This window comes from Pinus tabuliformis, chromosome J (genome assembly GCF_031772625.1).
Source record: "Pinus tabuliformis cultivar Carrire ecotype Pingquan chromosome J, CPIR1, whole genome shotgun sequence".
Taxonomy (NCBI): Eukaryota; Viridiplantae; Streptophyta; class Pinopsida; order Pinales; family Pinaceae; genus Pinus; species Pinus tabuliformis.
This window is the reverse complement of record NC_142295.1, coordinates 1,481,760,087-1,481,781,684: the sequence shown is the minus strand read 5'-3', so window position 1 is coordinate 1,481,781,684 and position 21,598 is coordinate 1,481,760,087. Positions and strand designations below refer to the sequence as shown.

The window sequence follows — 21,598 nt, the reverse complement described above, 5'->3', positions numbered from 1 at the left end:
ATTCCAATATAGACCATGCGTAAACATAACAAGATTCACTATCCACTCCTCCATTATATCAAAAAAAAATATTTATAATAAATATTGTTTTATTCCAACCAATTTTCTAATAAAAATCTCAGCTTTAAAATCTAATATTCCTAAACTTTATTACACCCTTGCAATGAAAAAGTTAAAAGAAATAAATCACAATGAGAAAAAAGTGTGACTCTTATCCATATCAGTAAGGTACATGCATACACTATAATTTCACTAAAAATTGACAATTGAAAATCTGATATTTTAAAACTTTATTACAGCATGCCAACAAAAAAGATAAAAGAAATAAGACACAATGAAGTAAAAAGACACTCAAATCCTGATACAACCATATACACTGTAATTTCACTTAAAATTGATAATTGGAAGCTAGAAATAGATATATACACAAGTGAAATATATCTACACAAGTGACCTGCAAAGGTGCTTTGAAGCCAGAAAGCTAGAAACTAGCAACATAGCTACAATTTCGAGTATGTTCATACTCATTTCAACACTAGCTTTGGTCGATGCACTTAATAGGTTTCGGTTGTCAGGTGGCACATCAACAAACTTTAACGGTCGAGAGAGGAGAGCAGAGAAAAGCTAAATTCACCATTTCTCTTGTGCTTGTTCTGGAATACGATATGTTATAAAGGCACAGGTTGAACTAGGGTTCTCATCACCAAATTCTTGGTTTCCTTGTCAGCAACGGTGTATCCATCTCGATATTTGTACATGTAATTGGAAGCTCTGTAGATGTCAAACGCAGGTTTCTTGCAAGTGATAGAGAATGGAATATTACTACCCGGTCCTAGAAGCTCCCAGTTTAATTCTTTCATCATAAAACTGTTCATAGCGTTGAAATGATTGAGAGCATCCTCCTCTGTAATTCCAGGATTGTCCTTCATATAACACGATATGCACGAAGCGTCTTCTCCATGGGCCCTGTCAATCTGCATGCAATCCTCAATATTAATTACCATCATGACGTCATTGTAAACCAAAGACTGAAAATAATCATATTCAGATGCTAAATGCAGATACCTTGTAGGCATTCATGTCACCTCTTAGTCGGCCAATGGAGGAGGCCAAGTGATGGAATCTGGATGGAATATCAATTTCCTGCAAGGAAATGTCATCAGGAAGTGTTATGTCCATCGTAAGGATGGGCAATATCGCTATATGTAAACCACTGGTAATCTTGCTGTTCTTGAGGTATTCCTCAAACGTTGGGATGTAACCACTAGCAATCCACCTTGCTTCTTGCATATGAGCATCAATTATAGCCTCCCACTGCACAGATAGACAGGCAAAGTAAAATTCACCATCCTTCACTAGAGATTGAATAAGGTTAAAGTATAAATTTTCAAAGTGAAAGTGAATGTCAAAGTTAGTGAATTTATGTGGATTGCAGATTCCTAGATTATCTCAAAATTTAACTCTTCCGATGATCTTGAAATTATAACATATTCCCACCCAGATTACGACATATTCCCAAAATCTGCCTATACTTATTTCCATACCGCTTTTCGAGCATATTCAAGTGTATCCCGGCCCTGTGTCTCCTCGGTGTCCCGTGCCATTTCACTGACAAGTTGGTACAACAGCATGTAAACACTTTTCATATATGCAGGGAGGCACTCTATAGTGGATGGATCCCATCTGATATTTCAAAGAAACGAAAATGGTATGCATTATATATATTATCGAATACTCTTGTAGATTTCATTAAACTTATCAATTGAAACCATTATCACCTCTTAACTGCTGCTGTAAAGAGTTCAAGCTCGTCAATTGTCCCGTAGGTGTCGTAGATGTCGTCCAGACAAGTCGCTATTTCACACAATTTTGCGAAACCCAATCTGAATGCAGAATGTTTCGGCTCCATCACAATACAAGAGGCCATAGTATAATATTCCACAGGGCGATGCCGAGTGAAGCTCATTTCAGATAAACCTGAAGCCTTCCACCATCTACACACAATTGACAGAGTCTTCAGCCAAGCTGGGGAAGATGTCTATTTGTAAAATAGCCCTTACCATGCTAATCTATATTTAAGTAAACAAATTTCATCTTAATTTCGATGTGCCAAAGGATTAAAAAGTCCACGTACGAACCAGTAGAGCTAATATTTGAGGCTGCTAAAAGATTATAAGCTACAATTTGTTCCTTATATCTATGCTGATCTTAATGCACAATTAACTAGCAATAGTCCAGTAAGTGGCCAGATTTTTTTTCCCTTTCTTTTAATATGGGATCGCTTTTGGAAATGTTTTGTTTGTTTGTTTTTTTAGATCGATTTTGGAAATGTTTTTAAATAGGATGAATAGAGCACAGTAATAGGAGTGAAGTTATTGAATTTTTTCTATTAGTTAGATTTGATGGACAAGAGAAGTTACCAACTTTTTTCCTATTTGTCTGATTTAAAAATATTAACAAAACCTCCAATCAAATTAAGTTCAGCTCCAATAATATAGTGCTACTGAATTTAGATTACAGAATTCAAAATTAAGTTAATTGTTTAACCTTATTTTTCAGTACTAAAAAAGCCCTATTTTTTTTTTTTTGTGTAAGTCAGGAGATTATATTATATAACAAAATATAGTACAAAACATCCGCTATGACGGATCGAGAGCAGGGAAACATAGTGACCCATATCTAAACTTCTGCTCAGAGAATTTACCAAAACAAGACTGTGACCCGCACACCTCGCAGGGTGGCTCAAGCTGAACTTGTTCCTATCAACCGACACAGTTAAGACAGTACATAACAAGACAATTATATAGACTAAGTGAAACAGAGACATATATAAAGCCGAAGAAGACCACCCCGGGAGCAGCGCTAGATGAATTTTCCCATCTGGCTTACAGTATCCAGCCCCATCTGCCGCATATGATAATCCATCCTGGCTTGCATTGCCTCAATGGATTCATTATCCTGTGCCACTGTTTTGGCAGGTTGCGAGGCACTGGGAGCAGCATTGACCGTGTCTCTCAGAATCTGGATGAGGAGGGTGAGCTTCCTGTTGACAACTTGAACCGCTTCATGAACTGTGTTGATCCGCCCTTCCATAGAGTTGTTATAGCTGATGATCTTCCCCATCTGCTCCTCCGTGAGGTTCACTTCAGTAGCCATGTTCTGATTCTCCTTCTCCACAGTTTCCAAGGCTTTGGCTATGAGCATTTTGGTTCGCCAACTTTCGGCTTTCGTCCTAACGAATTGGGTGGCCCTTTTCGAAGGTGTGCCCGGATCCCTTAGCCAATTAACCTCCGCAGTAATCTCCTCCTCCGTGCGCTCAGCCTCCGCTTGCTTGACCTTAGCTTCCAGCTCCGCAACCTTACGCTTGTTCCTGGCGGCAGCCCGAGTTTCATAACCCTGCTTCGCATCAAGCAGGTCCTGATTTGCTGCTTCACAACGGCATCCGCTGGCATCCATCCTGAGACCTCTATACTTCTTCCAGCCAAAGTTCCTCTCTCTCACAGAAGCTAAATCTACACTATGAAAAGACACAGTAGTAAAAACAAAGCAATAGCCCGCTGCTTTATAGCTTTTTCGGATGTTGATCCTCTTGAAATCGATCTGAAGTCTGATGTAGGTGGGAGTACTGTTGCCATCAATTTGGTTGAGGTCCTCACGCGCGAGGCTGATGCCGGTCGTCTTATAATAAGTGTGGTTGCGCTTGAGCCAATTATCATTTTGCCAAGTGTGCTGTCCTTCTGAGCCGCTGTTATGGAAGCAAATTGCGTCCGACAAACCCTGTTTGCCCTTCTTCCAATTCTTCATGCTCTGAGCCATGAGCGTCCCTGACTGATATGCCTCAATCATTAATGTCACTGATGTTTTATGATACGACTTCCTTCCAGGTGTCCTGGTGTTCATCCTCCGGTTGCCTTGAGTTTTGTAGCGCGATTTGTAATGATCGCTTGTTTGGCTGGCCTGCCGCCGCCAATTAAGCCTACTCCCTGTGAGTCCTGTCATGCCGTTAACTCGGTTGCAGGTGTACCCTTCACCGTCAATGTCAATTCTCCGGTGCCGAATGTCTAAGCCATTATCGGCTCTAAAAAAGCCCTATTTATATAAGAGGAAAATTAAAAAAAATAAAAATAAAAAAATTACAGATAGTCTGGCAAAACATGCCAATCAAAAACAGTTAGCAAATTCAGTAAGCATCAAGTAGTAATAGCAAGAATCACCTTCCCCTAAAACATTAGAAGGAAGGATCAGAGAAAGCTAATATATAGATGCTGTGTGAGATAGTAAGAGTAAAAGATAGGATACAGCCCAAAACTTGGAACTTATAAACCCTGTTGTAAAAGAAAAGGTAGTCACCATCTGCGAAGGAGAAAGCCCGCTTGGCAGAGGATACTGTGAAATGCCCAGTGGCCAAGCAGAAATAGTCGATCAACAAGGATAAAAAAGGAGAAAAAATGTTCAGAGTTATGTTCATGGAAGCAGAAAGTCTTCCATATTATAGGTGTTGTTTTCCAATAGAATATCTATATGCCATTTGCCAGTAGACTTTTTTTGATAATCTGACAGCTTACTAGTTATTTACATTACAAAATATTCCTGAAATCTACAATAAAAATAAAAATAATAGTTTCTCACTTTAAAAAGTTTCAATTACATTGTTATTTCTTGAAAAGTTCCAATCACATTGTTATTACCTTGAAAGGCGTTGCACCTCTATATGTTGTAAGGAGTTCAAGATATTGAATTCCAATTTTGCAAGTTCCAAAAGTTTCTCTCTTGGCATCCTGCAAAGTAATGAAAAAATAAGAAAAAATAAGAGTATAAACATTTCGATTTCCACAACGTCACGAATGCACAAAATAGTATCAGACTATCAGTCGATGTTAAAAACTATAGACCAATGGGCCTACTCATATATAGTCCAAGGACTATCTGTGTCCTGTTCATGTATCTCTATATAACTCCTTGCTTCCAATCTGGGTATAGTTGACTGCCAGCCAAATTCCAGAACGTATTCTATCTGACAACCACAAAAATGTAAAGCCACTAAATATCAGAGATTGAAACAAATATAGCATTATGAATAAATCAATAAAAGCCTCACCTCTTGGGAAAGACTCGACGGTTGAATCTTTTGTAACATCTCTTTTAAATATCTCATGGCAAAGGTTTCAGCCTCTTCCATAACCTTTTCCGCAGAAAAGGCAAGGAGGGAAGCCCGAAAGAGATTAAGTACGCTCCTGATCTCTCCATCTGTTTGAATAGAAGAACAAACAAACTGTCCATTTTGGCCTTTGAAGTGTTCGAACGCATCTGATGATGTATATTTATCAATCACAGTTCAGCAAAAGTAATTCATTCTAACTTATAATTAATGAAATGTGGATGCATATCTAACCTGAAGAAACATTATATCCGTGCAGTCGCAGAGTTCGAAATGCCAGTGACGTTGAGTTGAGATCAGGGATGAGACTGTCTCTACTGCATCCAATTCCTTTTTCGTTCCAATAACTGTACGCCAAAATGATATCTTGTTATAATTAAAGTATATTCATTACATATTTATCTGAAAAGCTTCTAAAAAGACTCACCAAATACAACTCAGGGCAGAAATGTTATAATTAAAGTATATTCATTGCATATTTTATCGGAAAGGCTTCTAAAAAGACTCACCAAAGACAACTCAGGGCGGAAACAGTGAGTCATGTGTCCATGGTAGATTTTAAAATTCTATACTGAAGTAAAAAGTTAAATAACTAATTTAGTTAATTAGTGGTATAAAATATGAGTTATATAATGTTTATTGTAAATTTAGCAATATTTTAAAATTTGATAAATATGAAAAAAATAGAATTGTCAATTTTTTTTGGAAGTTTTTCTGCTTTAATTTATCTAAAATCCAGCGAGAATTTATTAAACTCACAAGTTTAATGGGCAACTCCACACAATGGAAGTATCTTAGGGGTTTTCAGGGTACTGAATCCATATATATAATATATATAAGGAGAGTTTTTTAGTTAGAAATTATATAGGAGAAAATGTGATTTCTAAAGAAAAATCTCTTCTTAATGTAATATGAAACACAAGCTTGAATTCATAAATTACTACTCCATATAAATAATAAAAAAACCAATCTAACAATAAAAATATAAATTTCACTTCAAATTTTTCTGCTAAAAAATCTAAAAAATCCCACTAAAAACAACTAAAAAATATAAACAAAATCTATAATCGAATTAAATTCAAATCATAAACACTCACCTGTAAACATAATCAAGCGAAACTTGTATCTCATTTCTGAAATGTCTATCGATTCCTAAACATTCAATGGTATCCACCATCCAAAGGCGTTGAAAGATATCCATAGAACATATACGAGGCTCTGCAATTTAAAATGCATACTTAGTCATATTTGTGATTCAAAATAATATAAAATTAAGTTCATATTAATCTTAGATTTTTTAAGGAGATATGAATGAAAATAATAGTTTACGTTTATTTTAAATGGAAAGGTATCATGATAATAATCGACACTGATTTGAGGATTGCATGCAATCGTGAACCGAAATGATGAATGTACCGTAATTGCCGAACTTATTGAAAACATTGTTAGAATCTGCGAGACATTTTGAAGCTTCAGTGAGCCCTAAAGCAATAGTAGTGGAAGCGGGCGAGCTTAAGAACGATCCAACGGCCATAGTTCCGTTCCAGTCAGTATTCATCATGTGATCTCGCATTCTTTCCAACGAAAACAACGCTGGCATGGCAACTCTGTTCATTGAAACAGTGTACAGGATCGCATGAGTATCGTTTTCAAATTGTTGAATGAATGGTTTTGAACGATATAAATGTGTAAAACTTGAGGTCTTACCTAGCAAAAGTTGCTTCCCGCTTCCTCCACAATGATCGGAGGCAAGGTAGCTCATATGGGAGGTTCAGCTGAAGCGATTTCGCTTCCCTGAGCAACTCAGCAAAGATGATCCCCAACTCAGCTGGCACGCTTTCATACTGTATTTGTTCTATTGCTCTTGTAATGAAATCAAGACCTGTCGAAGATGCACGTCATTGATCTAAAAACTCAAGAGATTCACCCAAAAAAACCTAACAGAAAGCAAAGAATGTAAACAGTGTTTCAGCTTCAAATATGGAAAATCCGAATTCTAACAGAAAGCAGAGAATGTAAACAGTGTTTCAGCTCCAAAGATGGAAAATCTGAATTCTAACAGAAAGCAGAGAATGTAAACAGTGTTTCAGTTTCAAAGATGTAAAATCTGAATTTATGTCGATGGCAAATTTTCTAAATATTTTAGTACTTTTCGATGGCAAATTTTCTAAATATTTTAGTACTTTTCCATGTTTATCAGATTTCAGATTGTTATTAAAAATTTTAATAGACATTGATGTAGGAAAAGTAAAATTAAAATTAACATAGATATATCTTAAATACGGATTTAACCTATAACTCAAAAAGATTCAATTTCTTTAAGTACAATTTTTGTTATAAGGTTACATTATTTCAATTTCTTTAACTACAATTTTTTTAATAACAGTACATTATTTAAATATTTTGTGTAGTTATTTTTTTTTCAATTTGTTACAGCCATGGTGTAAAGTGGAGCCGCTCAAAAAAATAATGATAATGATTTAGTCATGGTGATTTAAAAGTTTACTAAAACCTGAAAATTTTGGTGTAATGAAAAACCTAAAAAAAATAATAAAAATAAATAAATAAATAAAAACTATAGAGTATATTATCCCAAAGATTTTATTTCTCAAATATAATTTCTATCTTATTTTTTAGTATAATTAAAATTATAGTGATCTAAATTATAACTTTCCTAAAAATATTTTATTAAAATGTTTTATTTTTATATATATAATTAAGACTTTCTTGGTTAAAAAGGAACAGTTTGAAATCTCACTTAAAAAATATTAAGAAAAAAAAATTCCATAAATTCACAACCCATTAGATTGAATAATAAACATAGGGTAAATATAATATAAGAATACGAAGATAATATAATAGAAACATAGACTGAATATAGCATAACAATACTGCAATAAGGATACAGCGATAATATAATATAAACATATACTAAGTATGGCAGGAAGATATGGCAACAATATAATATAAGGTAGAAACGATGAAAATGGGACCTTGATCTATTTGTTCTTGTCCGATTTTCCACGTAGCGAGAGTAACGGCACAAGCTAGAGTGTTGACGAGTCGATCAAAGAGTGGAAGGTGTGACTGTGATCCCCATGAACCATCATGCAGTTGATTGAGCAAAAGCCAATCCACTGTTCGTGGGATCTGAGGGCGAGAAGAACCCTCAATCGCTGTCACCCTTGCAGATGGACTGATTAATTGTGCGCCATGTCCCATCGAAATTGAATGAAACATCTCCTTAACTTCCCCAATGAGTCTCTCAGCACGTTCACTGTAGGAAGGTTGCTGACCAAAAATATACAAATCTCTGGTGAGTAAAGAATTCCTGTCATTTTTATGTTAGATTACATGAATATCTTGGAAGTTGATGGTCAGGAAAAGGGTAAAACAATTGTAAAATAATTGATCTTTTCAGATAGTTAGATTTCGAAATATTCTTTAGATTCCAAAATATTTTCTAAATCTATAATAAACGTATATTTAAACCAGAAAAAACCTAATCCTACGAATGCAATATGAATATTCAATTCAATTATTGAAGTTCATTACTCCATGATAAGCGGTTGACAGGGATTGTATGAAGTCATCGTCCCACAGGTTGGGATGAAAAACGCCTCTGCGTCTTTCTAGAGCATCGTCATCAGATGCTGCTTCAGTCGTCGTCGCCATGTTTATGATGGCAGGTGGTCTTCGGATTTGCAGAGCACATCTACCTCTCGTCCCAACTTTCTTGAGACGATATTTCGATGAATTCGAGTGTATGGATCGGAGTTGAGAGCAAATAATCGGCATTTTCGTGGACAAAATGGAACACTGATTGACAGAAGTGACACCCGACATTTCGTGAAGTTCAAAGACAGCCTTGAAAACTGAGTTGGTAGTGCAATGCACTCTTCACCCTCTCTGGTGATCGTCACATGTACATCTCTGCTTCTTAAATAGCTGTGCGACCATTCCCAGGAATAAAATACAAAAGTGGGAAGGATTTTAGAGGACTAATTTAATTGTCTTCACTTTCTACATTTGCCAATGTTCCGTTTTGATCGATAATTCCAAAAACTAAAGTGGAATCCCAATTCCACTATTTTTTTAGAGCCTAAAAGGGATTTTAGAGGACTAACTTAATTGGCTTCACCTGAAGTAGGAAAGAAAGAAAATCATTGGATTAAAAAGGAAAAATCTCCGCATGCGGCACCAATGTGGAAAAATAATTTTTTAATTCTAAAAAGGAATTTAACTTTTAACAAGTTGAGAACTATTTTAATGGTCTTCACTATCTATATTAGGAAAGAAATCCATCAGACTTAAAAAGAAGAATTCCATTAGACTAGAAAAGAGGTCCATCTATTTTAGGGCCAATTTAATTCTGTTTGCCATTTATATCATTTATATTAGGAAGGAAATCCGCTGTCTATTTCAGGGCCAATTTGGCATATTAATTTTTTAAGTCTAACAAGGAATTTTAACAGATGGGGACTAATTTAATTGTTAAATTAAAAAGGAATCCCCATTTCAGAACCAATTGGGCAAAACATGTGTGGTATAAGTCCCTATAAATTATAGGAGATGATAGCATGCACGCAACGTTATGACAGGATTTACAAACCATTGTGATGGGGTGAATGATATTTTGTTGTTTTAGATGGTAAATAATAAATATTATACAATAATTTAATGGTTAGCTTCTTGTCTTTCTAATTCAAAATAAAATATTACATACTTTTTATTTGAAGGTTAAAATGGAAAGTAATGTGTTAATTATTATTTACATTGATTAATAATTATTTTATTATACAATGTTAAATTTTATATGGTAAATGATATATATTCAAATCATATATATTCAATTTATGTGGTATCAAAAAGATGTTATTGATTACTACTAATTAATAAGTTAATGCACATCGTAAAATATTGTAAAGAATGAGAAATCATAAATAGCAAATAAGTTAGTGCATATTGCAAAATATTGTAAAGTGTGAAAAATCATAAATAGCAAATATTACAATAATAATTTATTTTTAATTTAATATATATCATTAAATATGATCAATTATTTATAGATATTAATGAAATATTAATTATTTATCTTTTTTTTTACTAAAAATACAATTATTATTATAATAACAAATAAATAACAATAACAAATGCCTATTTGTATCCATCTCTTATAATCTTAATTATTTATGTATTTACAATACAATCATTACAAATATGATTATTATTCTATTTTTTTTATTTCTATCTATTTCTTGTAATCTTGAATATTTATATATTTACAATACAACAATATGAATATAATTATTATTTCATTATTTGATGAATATAGTTGTTTATCTAAATAAAATTTCATATTAAGTTTGATTTTAATCATTGAATTCATATAGAATAAACTAAAGTTACTTATAAATAAAAGAAAATCAAAATACAAAATTGCTATAATAAAACTTATAGAACCTCATGTAACATTCCAAAAAATACATTCAATATTTTTATATCTATATTAAATTAAGTTTAAAGCACACGTAGGTGATTGTTCTTATATTTAAATTACATCACTATTAACCATGGAGTACCATGCATACTCCGTGAACTATAACATTCCAAAATGCACCCCATACTCATATCTATATCTATCTATCTATCTATCTATATATATATATATATATATATATATATATATATATATATATATATATATATATATATATATATATATAAATATAATTACTCCTTGAACTATAACATTCCAAGATGCACCCATGCTTATATATCTATATATATATATATATATATATATAATTTGAAAATAAAATAATTATTATTTTAACCATGAAATTTTATTATTTTTAAATTTTGTAAGTAGATCACAATGCATTTTTTAATATATTTATATATAATTTTAATAAATTTTTTTAATACATTTTAAAATATATTTATATATATTTTTAATAATTAATAATTATGATATTAAATTAATTTTTTTATTAAAAAATTAAAAAATATATATTAGTAGTTGATTGTTTAAAAAAATATTTGTAGTGAATGCAATTTCAAATAAAATATTTTTTTATCATATTCATGTGTAATTATTTGAATATTTAATATGATGTTGATATATGCAATTTCAAAAATATTAATAATAAAATTATTTTTATAAATATTTAATATAAATACAATATTTCAATATACGTATTGATAAAATATTTCAATATTAAATATGTGTGTATGAGAGACAGCACACCTGTAAAAACATAAAAGAAAAAAGAAATATATTATAGGTTTATTTCAATTCACAATTTAAGTAAAATATTTCAATATCAAATATATATATATATATATATATATATATATATAATATATATATATATATATATATACCAAGAGAAGAACATTTAATTGTGCAAAAATATTATATTTAGTATTTTTTGTAATATAATATAAGAGATATGTATCATTCTTCTTTTCTTTAACATGGATTCAGTGAATGACATGCATAAGTTAATGTTAAATCTATATTTATTATGTGTTAAGTGGATTAAATTATTTAAAATTACTAATTTTTTAATTGGAAAAAAAAATAAAATTATAATCAAAATATATTAAATCCTCTTGAGATACATAATAAACCAAAAAATTAAAATAAATATATATTTATAAAATTAATTAATTATAAAATTAATTTTCATTTTAAATCAAGTACAAATATACATATGTATGAAGATTTGTAAAAACATTCCATACAACATTACCTTTTAAGATTTAGAATAATCATCTCAATATTATCTAAAATTATCTTAAACCCTTATGATTTAAAAATATAGAACTTATAAATTTGAAAAAATTGAGACATCTATAATATAAACATCTATACATAGCTACTTTACCTTTCTAACTTTAACATAATAATTATCATATTTCTTTGTAAACATTAAACCCAATTGGGAAAAAAATAAATTTACTTCTAACTACGAAACTAAAATATAAAACTTTTTATTACACATGAATGAGAAACAAAAACTTATTCTCTCTATTTTGTGCTTTAACCATAGTGATTCTAAAGGACCGACTAAGAATACTCATGAAAGAGGATTGAAATATTTCAAGGAGCTTAAAAGAATCCCAAAATATTTGGGAAAGTGTTTATCAACCTATTTAGATTCATATAAAGAAGAAGTTTGAAATATTTGGAAAAGGGTTTATCCAACCCTGTTTAAAGTACTAATGATAATGAAAGAGGGCTTTGGGTTTAAGGAGAGAGGGGCTTATTAATTTATGGAATTGAGATATTTTATTGTAGGTAGTTAATCTTACCACAATTAGGAGAGGTATACACTTGTTTTGAAGAGGTTTCATAGAATTTATATAACAATTTTTATATCATTTATATTAAGTATTTTATAAGGTAATTATATATATATCTATATCTATATATATATATATATATAAAATAATTATATATATATATATAATTGAAAATAATTATATTAAAGATATTTATAGAAAAATATGTAAAATATTTAAGTATATTTTTAAATATTTTTATTATATTTAGAAAATAATTTATTATTATATTTAAAGAAATTTAGATTTTATATTAATTGTTTTTGTTGTTGGTGGTGGAAAAGTTTAATCACTTTTTTTAAATCGATGAATGTTATTATGAATTGATTAAAAAAAAAAAAAATTTTTAAATATTTTCATATGTATAAAAATTTTGAAGTAATTTGTTTTTAAGAAAATCTATAGAATATTTGAAAAGTTTTAGAATTTTTTTTTCATAACATTATTTAGGATTTTAATTTCAAATCACATGAAAGAAAAATTAAAATCTTTATTTTCATTAAATAAATATATTTAGTAAAATTAGATAAAAGACATCATCACCATCATCATCAAAAATCATAACCACTGTATTAAAATGACTTATAACAAGAGTATTTATAAATAATGACTTGATATGTTTCAATAATGTTTTTGAATATTTTTGTATAATATTTTGGGGGGTAATTTAGACTGGTATATTACATAATTTGTCATCTATTTTATTATTTTCTAGGTAAAAAAAATAGAGAAATTAGTTTTTGGGTCCCACTTAAGAGGTAGTTGTAGAAATGTGATAGAAATTGCAACTGCTCGAGGCTTCCATTGAAAAAAAAAAAGAGACGCAATTCTACTCTACTGATCTGCAGAATGGAAATCACAATTTAGAAAAACATGCATAGACATGCAACACGAAAAAAAAACAAGTACATAATGATTTCTAGGGGAAGCCAACTAGGAAAATCCCCTCAAGCCTCTTTGCATTGATCAGTTGAATAGAATAATTATTACAATTGTTAGCTCGAGCTCCGAGCTCAACCTGTAAAAGAATAATTGTTCTCTCTACTAAATGAGAAACTCTAGCCAATACATAGCCAATTATCTACTCATCTAGATTCCTATTTCCTTGTGAAATTCCTCAGGAAATTAGCCCCTAAGGGATAGGAATTTCCTCCAATTTTGTTGCACGATTCCCAAGGATTGATCTCCTGTCTCATGCAACAATTGTACACTACAACTAGTATACAATTGATGTTACACTAACTTGTCATCTCCACTTCAGCTGAAGAATTCAAATTCCTTGTGTGCATTACCTATTTTAGGTTAATTGATTAATTAAATCATAGATCTCTAAGTTAGACTGTTGTCCCATTGCACAAGTGACTTTCAACTGACTTTATCAATTGATAGAGGCCAGTTAATTGAATACAACTGAAAATAATTGAACTAGATTGCTAAAATTTGGCAATTACGCATGCATAACTAAAATCCAAGCACTCTAACTCAAATTAACTGAGCTAACTAAGTGACAAGAGCCATGTCAAACTAGTTAACTACCACCAAGTTGTCCTGCTGATGTGGAAATTCGATTTACTCAATTTGAGTAAGGCTAAAGTCAAATTGAGCCTTTCTTGCTACATTTTTTTAACACTCCCTCTTAGAAAGAAATGGATTTTTCAGCACCCCTATCCCGTACCTATGGAATTCTAATTTACCTCTTGAAAATGCCTTTGTCAAGATGTGGGTATCTTTCTCCTCAGCTGGAATATATTGTGGAAAACATAATTCTCCTCTGCACACAGGCCCATAAATGGTGATACCAGATATCAATGTGCTTGGACCTGTCATGAAATACTAGATTTTCAGATAGCTTAATGCAACTTTGATTATCACAATATATCACTGTCAGATCCTTCTCCTGACTAAAAAGACCCACAAGTAATTTTCTCATCCATATGGTCTCACATGCCACCTAAATTACAACCACATATTCAATCTCTGTTGATTTGAACGCCATAAATATCTTATTCTTTTTGTAATAGGAAATAGTTGCAGACCTAACACTACAGATAACACCTAAAGTAATTTTCTTGTCTGATGGAATCCCTTCCCAATCTACATTGGTGAAGCCTTCGAGCTTCACTCCCACTATCCTCATGTACCATAATCCATACTCGGTAGTGCATGTAACGTACTGCAACACATACTTTGTTGCCTTCCAATATAACTTGGTAAGCCTCACCATAGATTGACTTAGCTGGTTTACTGCATAGCACATTTTTGGGTCTTGTGTTCACAAGATATATCAAAGACCCCACAAGCTTCCTGTAAATGATAGAATCAACCTCTTCACTTGAATTGGCATTCTCTTTCCTCCAGTTTGTAGCTAGCTATGTGTCCATGGGCTTACAATTCTTCATTTGAAATATTTGAAGTATGTCAGATGCATACTTCCCCTAAGACACAAATAATTCACCATCACCTTACCATACTTTGAGCCCAAGGAAGTAATGCATTAAGCCCATGTGTTTCATCTCAAATTCCCTTGCAATATCCTATTTGTAAGAGCGAATCAACTACTCATCACCTGTCAATATTAAATCATCTACGTTCAAAACAAGAATAAGAAACTTGTCATCTACCACAATGTGATAGAGGTTCACATCTACTTCACTTTTGGTGAAGCTGAATCCATTGAGATAACTTTTTATTGAGTGTAACATGCTTGGGGTGCCTATTTGAGACCATAAAATGCTCTCCTGAGTCTGAACACATGTGTCTCTTGATAATATGTCTCAAATCCTTCTGTATGATCTATGTAAATTTCCTCCTTAACAACATTGTTTGTAAAGGTGGTGGTCTTCACATCCATTTAATGGATTTTCCACCCCATATATGCAATAAATGCTAGAATGGATCAAATTGAGGAATATCTTGCAACTGATGAAAAAATTTCCTTTCTACCTGAGAGAATCCTTTGGACACAAATATGGCCTTGTCCTTCTCGATGCTCCCATCAACTGCATGCTTCACTTTGTAGATCTATCTGGAACCAACCATTGATTTCCCTTCTGGTTTCAACACCACCTCCCATACAATGTTCTTCATGATGGATTCATATTCTTCCACCATGGAATCAACCCAAATAGGTTGAGAAACAACTTCCTCAAATGAAGAAGGCTTTGTCTCAATGAGCTTAGTTATGAGAGCCATGTAATTAGTGTAACCATTAGGTGACCTCCTCTACCTATGCTATGATGTAGGGGCTCCCACATTACCCTAGCATCCTACAAAAATCTATCATCTTCTCTAGCTCTCTTTCTCCCCTCTCTGGAATATTTTGGTTGAGTGGGTGCCTCCACTCTGCCTCCTGTCTACTTCATTGTGTGTGGTTGCTCGAAAACCTACCGAAGCTCCTCTTGAGGCTCATCATTTGGAGATAGAAGCTCATACTGTGATGGGATACTCATCTCTCATTCCAAGGAGTATCTCATAGAATTCTCCTCATCAAACTTGCCATCTCTCCTCACAACTATCATCCTCGATGAGGGTAAATACACCTAGTAATTGTGTGGAGTTTCAGTGTATCCTACAAAATCTCCCAAATTTGTTTTAGGCTCAAGTTTCTTCATCAAATTCTTGGAGACATGGAAATAAAATGAAGCTCAAAATATTTTTAAATTAGACACATCATACCTTATTCCATGTAAATCTTCTTCTGGTGTGATCATGCCAAGTATTCTATGAGTACTCCAGTTCTGCAAGTAGACTACGGCGGTTCATGCTTCTACCCATAGATGTAATGGAAACCCGTGATCATGCAACATGGACCTTTATAATCCCCCTATGATCCTATTATTCTTCAAAATATCCTTCTTAACCAATGCCTTGAATTCACCAAAGCCAACCCGCGTACAGATCTATACATATTCAATCATGACTTGCAGCGATTTCAAACTTAAGTTATACCCAGTTCAGATCATTACAAGCGTCAGTATACAGATCTAGAATAAAAATAATCAACCATATAGAGATAGTTCATTTCAAACCATTTAATAACGATCAATCCTTAGATCTTGTTCTCCATCAACCGGTGAGATCCCTCCTTAGCTCAAATCAAGCAATGCATCATTAACCCATAACCTGCATACTGGATCTCATACTTTGTTAGATATTCAAGTCTTTTTTGATACACTTGCCTAATGATCTTCTTCTCCTTTTATAGTCTTAGACCTTGCACAATACCATGGTCCAAAACCATAACAAACCAATACCATGGACCCAATACTTGGGATCAATACATCTGACGAGATACTATGGTCCAAAACCATAGGTTCAAATACCAATGACTAACTACCATGGACCAAAAGTAAGTTCTCCAACACATACTCGCTTTTCCTTGCATGAAAATGTGTGTATACGCATACGTGCCTTTGTAACGTATACCCTGCGTGTATACGCAGCTCGGTCACGATTAACCTGCGTATATATATTTTCTCTCCATTCTTGTAGTCTGATTATCAAATCCTTGCCGCTGACCTGCTGCACTATGATCTGTCATATGTGTGATTTGCCATCAAGGACGACACTTGTCTCATAATTCCAACAATCTCCCCCTTTGGACTTGATGGCGAAGCTAACTTGTCACACTTAGAACTATCATCTGATTCCTTTGAGCTATCCTACATCCCATGCATTCAGTCACATCTGATATCTCTTCTGAAGATTCATCTAGTTATAACTGAGTGAGATGTTTTTCTATGAGTGGGTTGCCATCAAGTACAACACATGCATCATAATGCCAACAATCTCCTCCTTTGGACTTGATGGTAACAACACCAAATCACTCCCCCCCTTTGACATCAAGGGCAAAGGGCGCACCAAGATATTCACTTTCTGTGATGAACATCCTGCTGACCCTACTCCCCCTGAGTACCTGCTGAAATCTCCAAATGAGCTCCCCCTTTGTATATGCCAAGGTGTACCAATCTAACCATGCTCCCTCTGAGTACATGCTAAAGCTCTGCTCTTGCTGAATTGTGTTGTTCATGCTCCCCCTGACTGTAAGCAAGGTTTGCAAAAAGATGTTCTACAAGAAAGAACATGACTCTATACATCATAAGTGACCTTCCTAGCACCAAAGACTCATACATCCATCTCCCAACCAAGTGGGGATATACCAGAATTGACTCATCTACCCAACCAAGTGGGGATACATCAAAAATTTACATATGATAACCAAGTACATTACATCATTCATCCCAGGCATAGTGGGGAAACCAAAATAGGCCGTTACATGACCTTGATAGAAAGAAGATATACATGACATAGAGACGAAATATCAAGACTATGCAAGTCACCAATAACTACTATCAGCAGCATCAGTCAATCACTGTACAGATCAACAACCATGTTCTCCTTCTGTTCTCCTTTCTGCAGCTGATCCACCTGAACCAAAAACAGCTTGAGTACTTGAACCAAGAGCTTCTAAAGATATGCGAACAATGCATTATTAGAAGATTATCTGCTCCCCCTGAATCCTGTACTGACAGACCCATGTCAGACTGTCTTTACCCAAGGTCTGTCCCTACTGATATCCTCCAAATTAACATATACACGACTGTATCCACAGAAACAGGCGTATATACGCGGATACTACTCATAGAACTCGCGTACAACCACTTCCAGATCAGCAACCTGTAAATGTCCTGTAGAGTATAATTCATCAACCTATAACAAAGTATGTCTGCATCAATTCATCCCTTTGAACAGAATTCTGCATATGTAATACAGATTCATTCACATTATATCATGTGTGAAACCACCATAGCCATTTCATCAACATCAATCAACATATGTAAGTATCAACCCATCATCATATAGATAAGAACTCATCATCATGTCTCCAACAAAGCAACTTTGAGTAGTCATCCATGTATCAGCACTATGTATCTTGAGCTCAAGCTCATTTGACAAAATTTCTTGATATCATCAACAACAACAATCCTTATCCACAAGAGTGCCTGCATCATAACTGTATTATATGATCTTTATGCATATGACCACAGTAGCGTATGAGTGGCCCATTATCAAGTACTTTGTACTTCTCCTTATCCTTATGAAGATCACCATATATGCATCATCTAAGAATCAATCCACAAATATGATCTGAACATCTACTATGTAACCCCAAGAATCATATGAGATTTTATCATGGACAACTCATAACCAGATCATAGCAAGATATATCATAAACATCATCACCAAGGACTATTAACCATAATGCCATCAATACATTATTAAAGGCATATGCTCCCTCTCAACCTGTCCCATTTGTTAGATTTGATCATGCATATATCAGCAATAAGCATCAAGGCATCATCATCATCAAGTTAGGATCAAAACATTTCTAAACATCTTTCAAGTATCAAAACATTTCCACACATCCTCAGCAGACTGTAACTATTAACCAATAGAGCAAATAATGGACTGAGTCATATCAGATCCCTTTTCTGAGCCTGTCCCCACTGCTTTTCCTCAGATTCACATATACGCGACTTTGCAGTGTCTAACTCGCGTATATACGTGACTTCCCTTTATGAAACTTGCGTATGAGATTTAGGACACTGAAGTTTTATACTTTTAGCTCCCTCTAAGTCTGTTATGTCTATGTTGTGCTGTGTCTGAGTACATTATGTTGTGCCACATCTTTCTGACTGTACTTCCTTCTTCTTCCATATCCTCAAGTGTGATGATGTTTTCTCCTTTTGGTGTGATGTCCGTACTTTGTTCCTGCATTCCTTTGCTATATGTCAAAGATTGTTACATGCATACCATCTTACATGTTTCATATTCCTCCTGTAGCAATCACCAGCTTTGTGACCAAACATATTGCAAGAAAAGCAATATCCATTAAAGTACCTGGAATGTGATGATATTTCTGTGTGATAATCTTGAAACATTCTTCTTCTACATCTAGCTACAACATGTCCAAGATTATGAAATTCATAACATTCAATATTATTTACCTGAGTAAATGGCCGACTATTACTACCATAGTTAGGAGTAAAAGATTTTCTTTGAAGAATCTCTTTCCTTGATTGTTGATGGGGTTGACCTTTCATCTCCTTTTTTATCATTTTAGATTTTTCTCTAGAGTTCTTTGCCTCACCTTGTGAACTAGATTCACCTTCAACAGATTCATGGAAACCAAGACCAGTCTTGATAGTAGGAGACCTTTGACTACTAAGAATATCATCCAAGGCTTTAGTACTATCTTGAAATCGTAACAGTTTATCCTTTTCTTCTAATTTACCTTTTAAGATATTTACCTCAATATGAAGTTGTTCTTCCTTTTCCAGACATGCTTCTTCAAAATTTCTTCAGAATTTCTTCCTTCTTCCATTTGTTGCCGTAGTTTGAGAATCTCCTTTTCTTGTTCTTCATTCAGATCCTACTGCATTTGACGAATTTTGAAGGCACATTCCAGCTGAGATTTTAAGCTGATAACTTCGTTTTCATGTTTTTCAATAGCTTGGAGTAGATCTTTATTCTGCTTCATTGATTCTTCAAGATCTTCCTTTAGCGAGAGGGTCCTCGCTTCAAGACTTTCATAATAACTGGAGCTATCTGTGAGTTTCTTGATTGTTGTGTTCTTTTCATTGACTTCATTTCTTAATGATGTCACTTCATCTTGCAACTTTTTATATTTTTCCTTGAATAGCTTCCTTACCTTGTTACCTTCCTCACATTGAGTTTTTAGTCTGGTAGCTACTTCTTTGAAGGCACCATGCTTTATGTTCAATAGATCTTCTTGATCTCTAATTTTGTCCGTCAGCCTTTTAAATTCTGCCTCTATTTGATATCTTTCTTGCTCACCCATAAAAGCAAATTCAGTTGTTTCGCTATCACTTTCATCTTTTCCAAAAGCATAGATAGCTGGAACATCAGAGGATAACACATTCATACCTGATAGTTCATCTTCATTCTGAAATGATTTTGAATCTGAAGTGCTTCTTCCACGTAATCCCCAATCGATTCTCCCACTGTCATAGTTCTTCTGAGATGTCTTCTTCTGCTTAGGAGCTTTCTTCTTAAGCTTCTTTCCCATTATTCCACGGATCTCCTTCAAGTGATCAAGCTTCTACAAAAGGACCTGCTCTGATACCAATTTTTGGAAATAATACTAGGGGGGGGTGATTCAATATTATCAAATCAATAAAACGTTTTCATTTCCATACTTAGATACATATACGCTACTTCAGTTCATGGAACTCGCGTATATATGCAACTGTGTCTAATGCGACTAGCGTATATCCAGAATACTTATGATTCAATTAATCCATTAAATGTTGATCTTTAGTTAGTGCATCAGAACTTCATTAACCATATGAATAGTAAGCAAGTGCAGTAAAACAGAACAGATCATCACGCACAAGAAGCACACATGAACACCATGATATAAGGTGGAAACCTAATGTGGGTGAAAACCACCTTCTGCAAGTCGTCTCTATCTTCCTTTAATAAGATACTTCATTTTACAATATTTGGTACTGGTGCAGTCCTTTACCAGTACGCAGGCTTCTACCTGCAGAGGGCTACAACCCTCTCTCGTTTTCCAGACTCTCCTGGATGGGAGCTACAACCCCCTTTGCTCTTGTACTAGCTGATCCATTTACTAGTACGTAGGTTCCTGCCTACTGAATGCTCCAATATTCACTCATTCTCCAGCTGCTACCGGAAGGGAGCTACTACCCCCTTTCCTCTTGTACTAGCTAATGTATTACTACGTAGGCACCGACCTACAATCTCCTTTCACCCTCCAGGGACCACATTTCATACATTTTCAGACTGGATACTCCTAAAACACAACACTATAATCTGAAGGCCACGTTTCATCCAATTTTCATACTGGACCCATAAATATCATTGAAGCACAAAACAGTCACTACTAGCATCATCAATTTCTGAATCATTTAAACACAGAAACCCTGTCAACAACATAGTCACCATTTCACAGAGCAGAACACTAAACTCTGCAACAACATTCAAAACCAATTGTATCTTCAAAATCATGCATCAGAGTGCATACGCTACTTGGAAGTGTTGAAC

General features: G+C 33.7%; 1 protein-coding gene across 1 annotated transcript; it reads right to left on the bottom strand.

The window, feature by feature from the left end:
* Positions 1–668: 668 nt before the first annotated feature.
* LOC149232985 (pseudolaratriene synthase, chloroplastic-like) lies at positions 669–9,004 on the bottom strand. The gene is made up of 13 exons (XM_089382068.1): positions 8,714–9,004; positions 8,152–8,449; positions 6,866–7,040; positions 6,575–6,765; positions 6,256–6,376; positions 5,393–5,505; positions 5,099–5,307; positions 4,905–5,014; positions 4,689–4,778; positions 1,779–1,994; positions 1,545–1,683; positions 1,066–1,314; positions 669–974 (listed from the first exon to the last, which is right to left on the bottom strand). Exons 1-13 carry the CDS (start codon positions 9,002–9,004, stop codon positions 669–671), a joined length of 2,508 nt encoding a protein of 835 aa, XP_089238194.1.
* Positions 9,005–21,598: the final 12,594 nt, after the last annotated feature.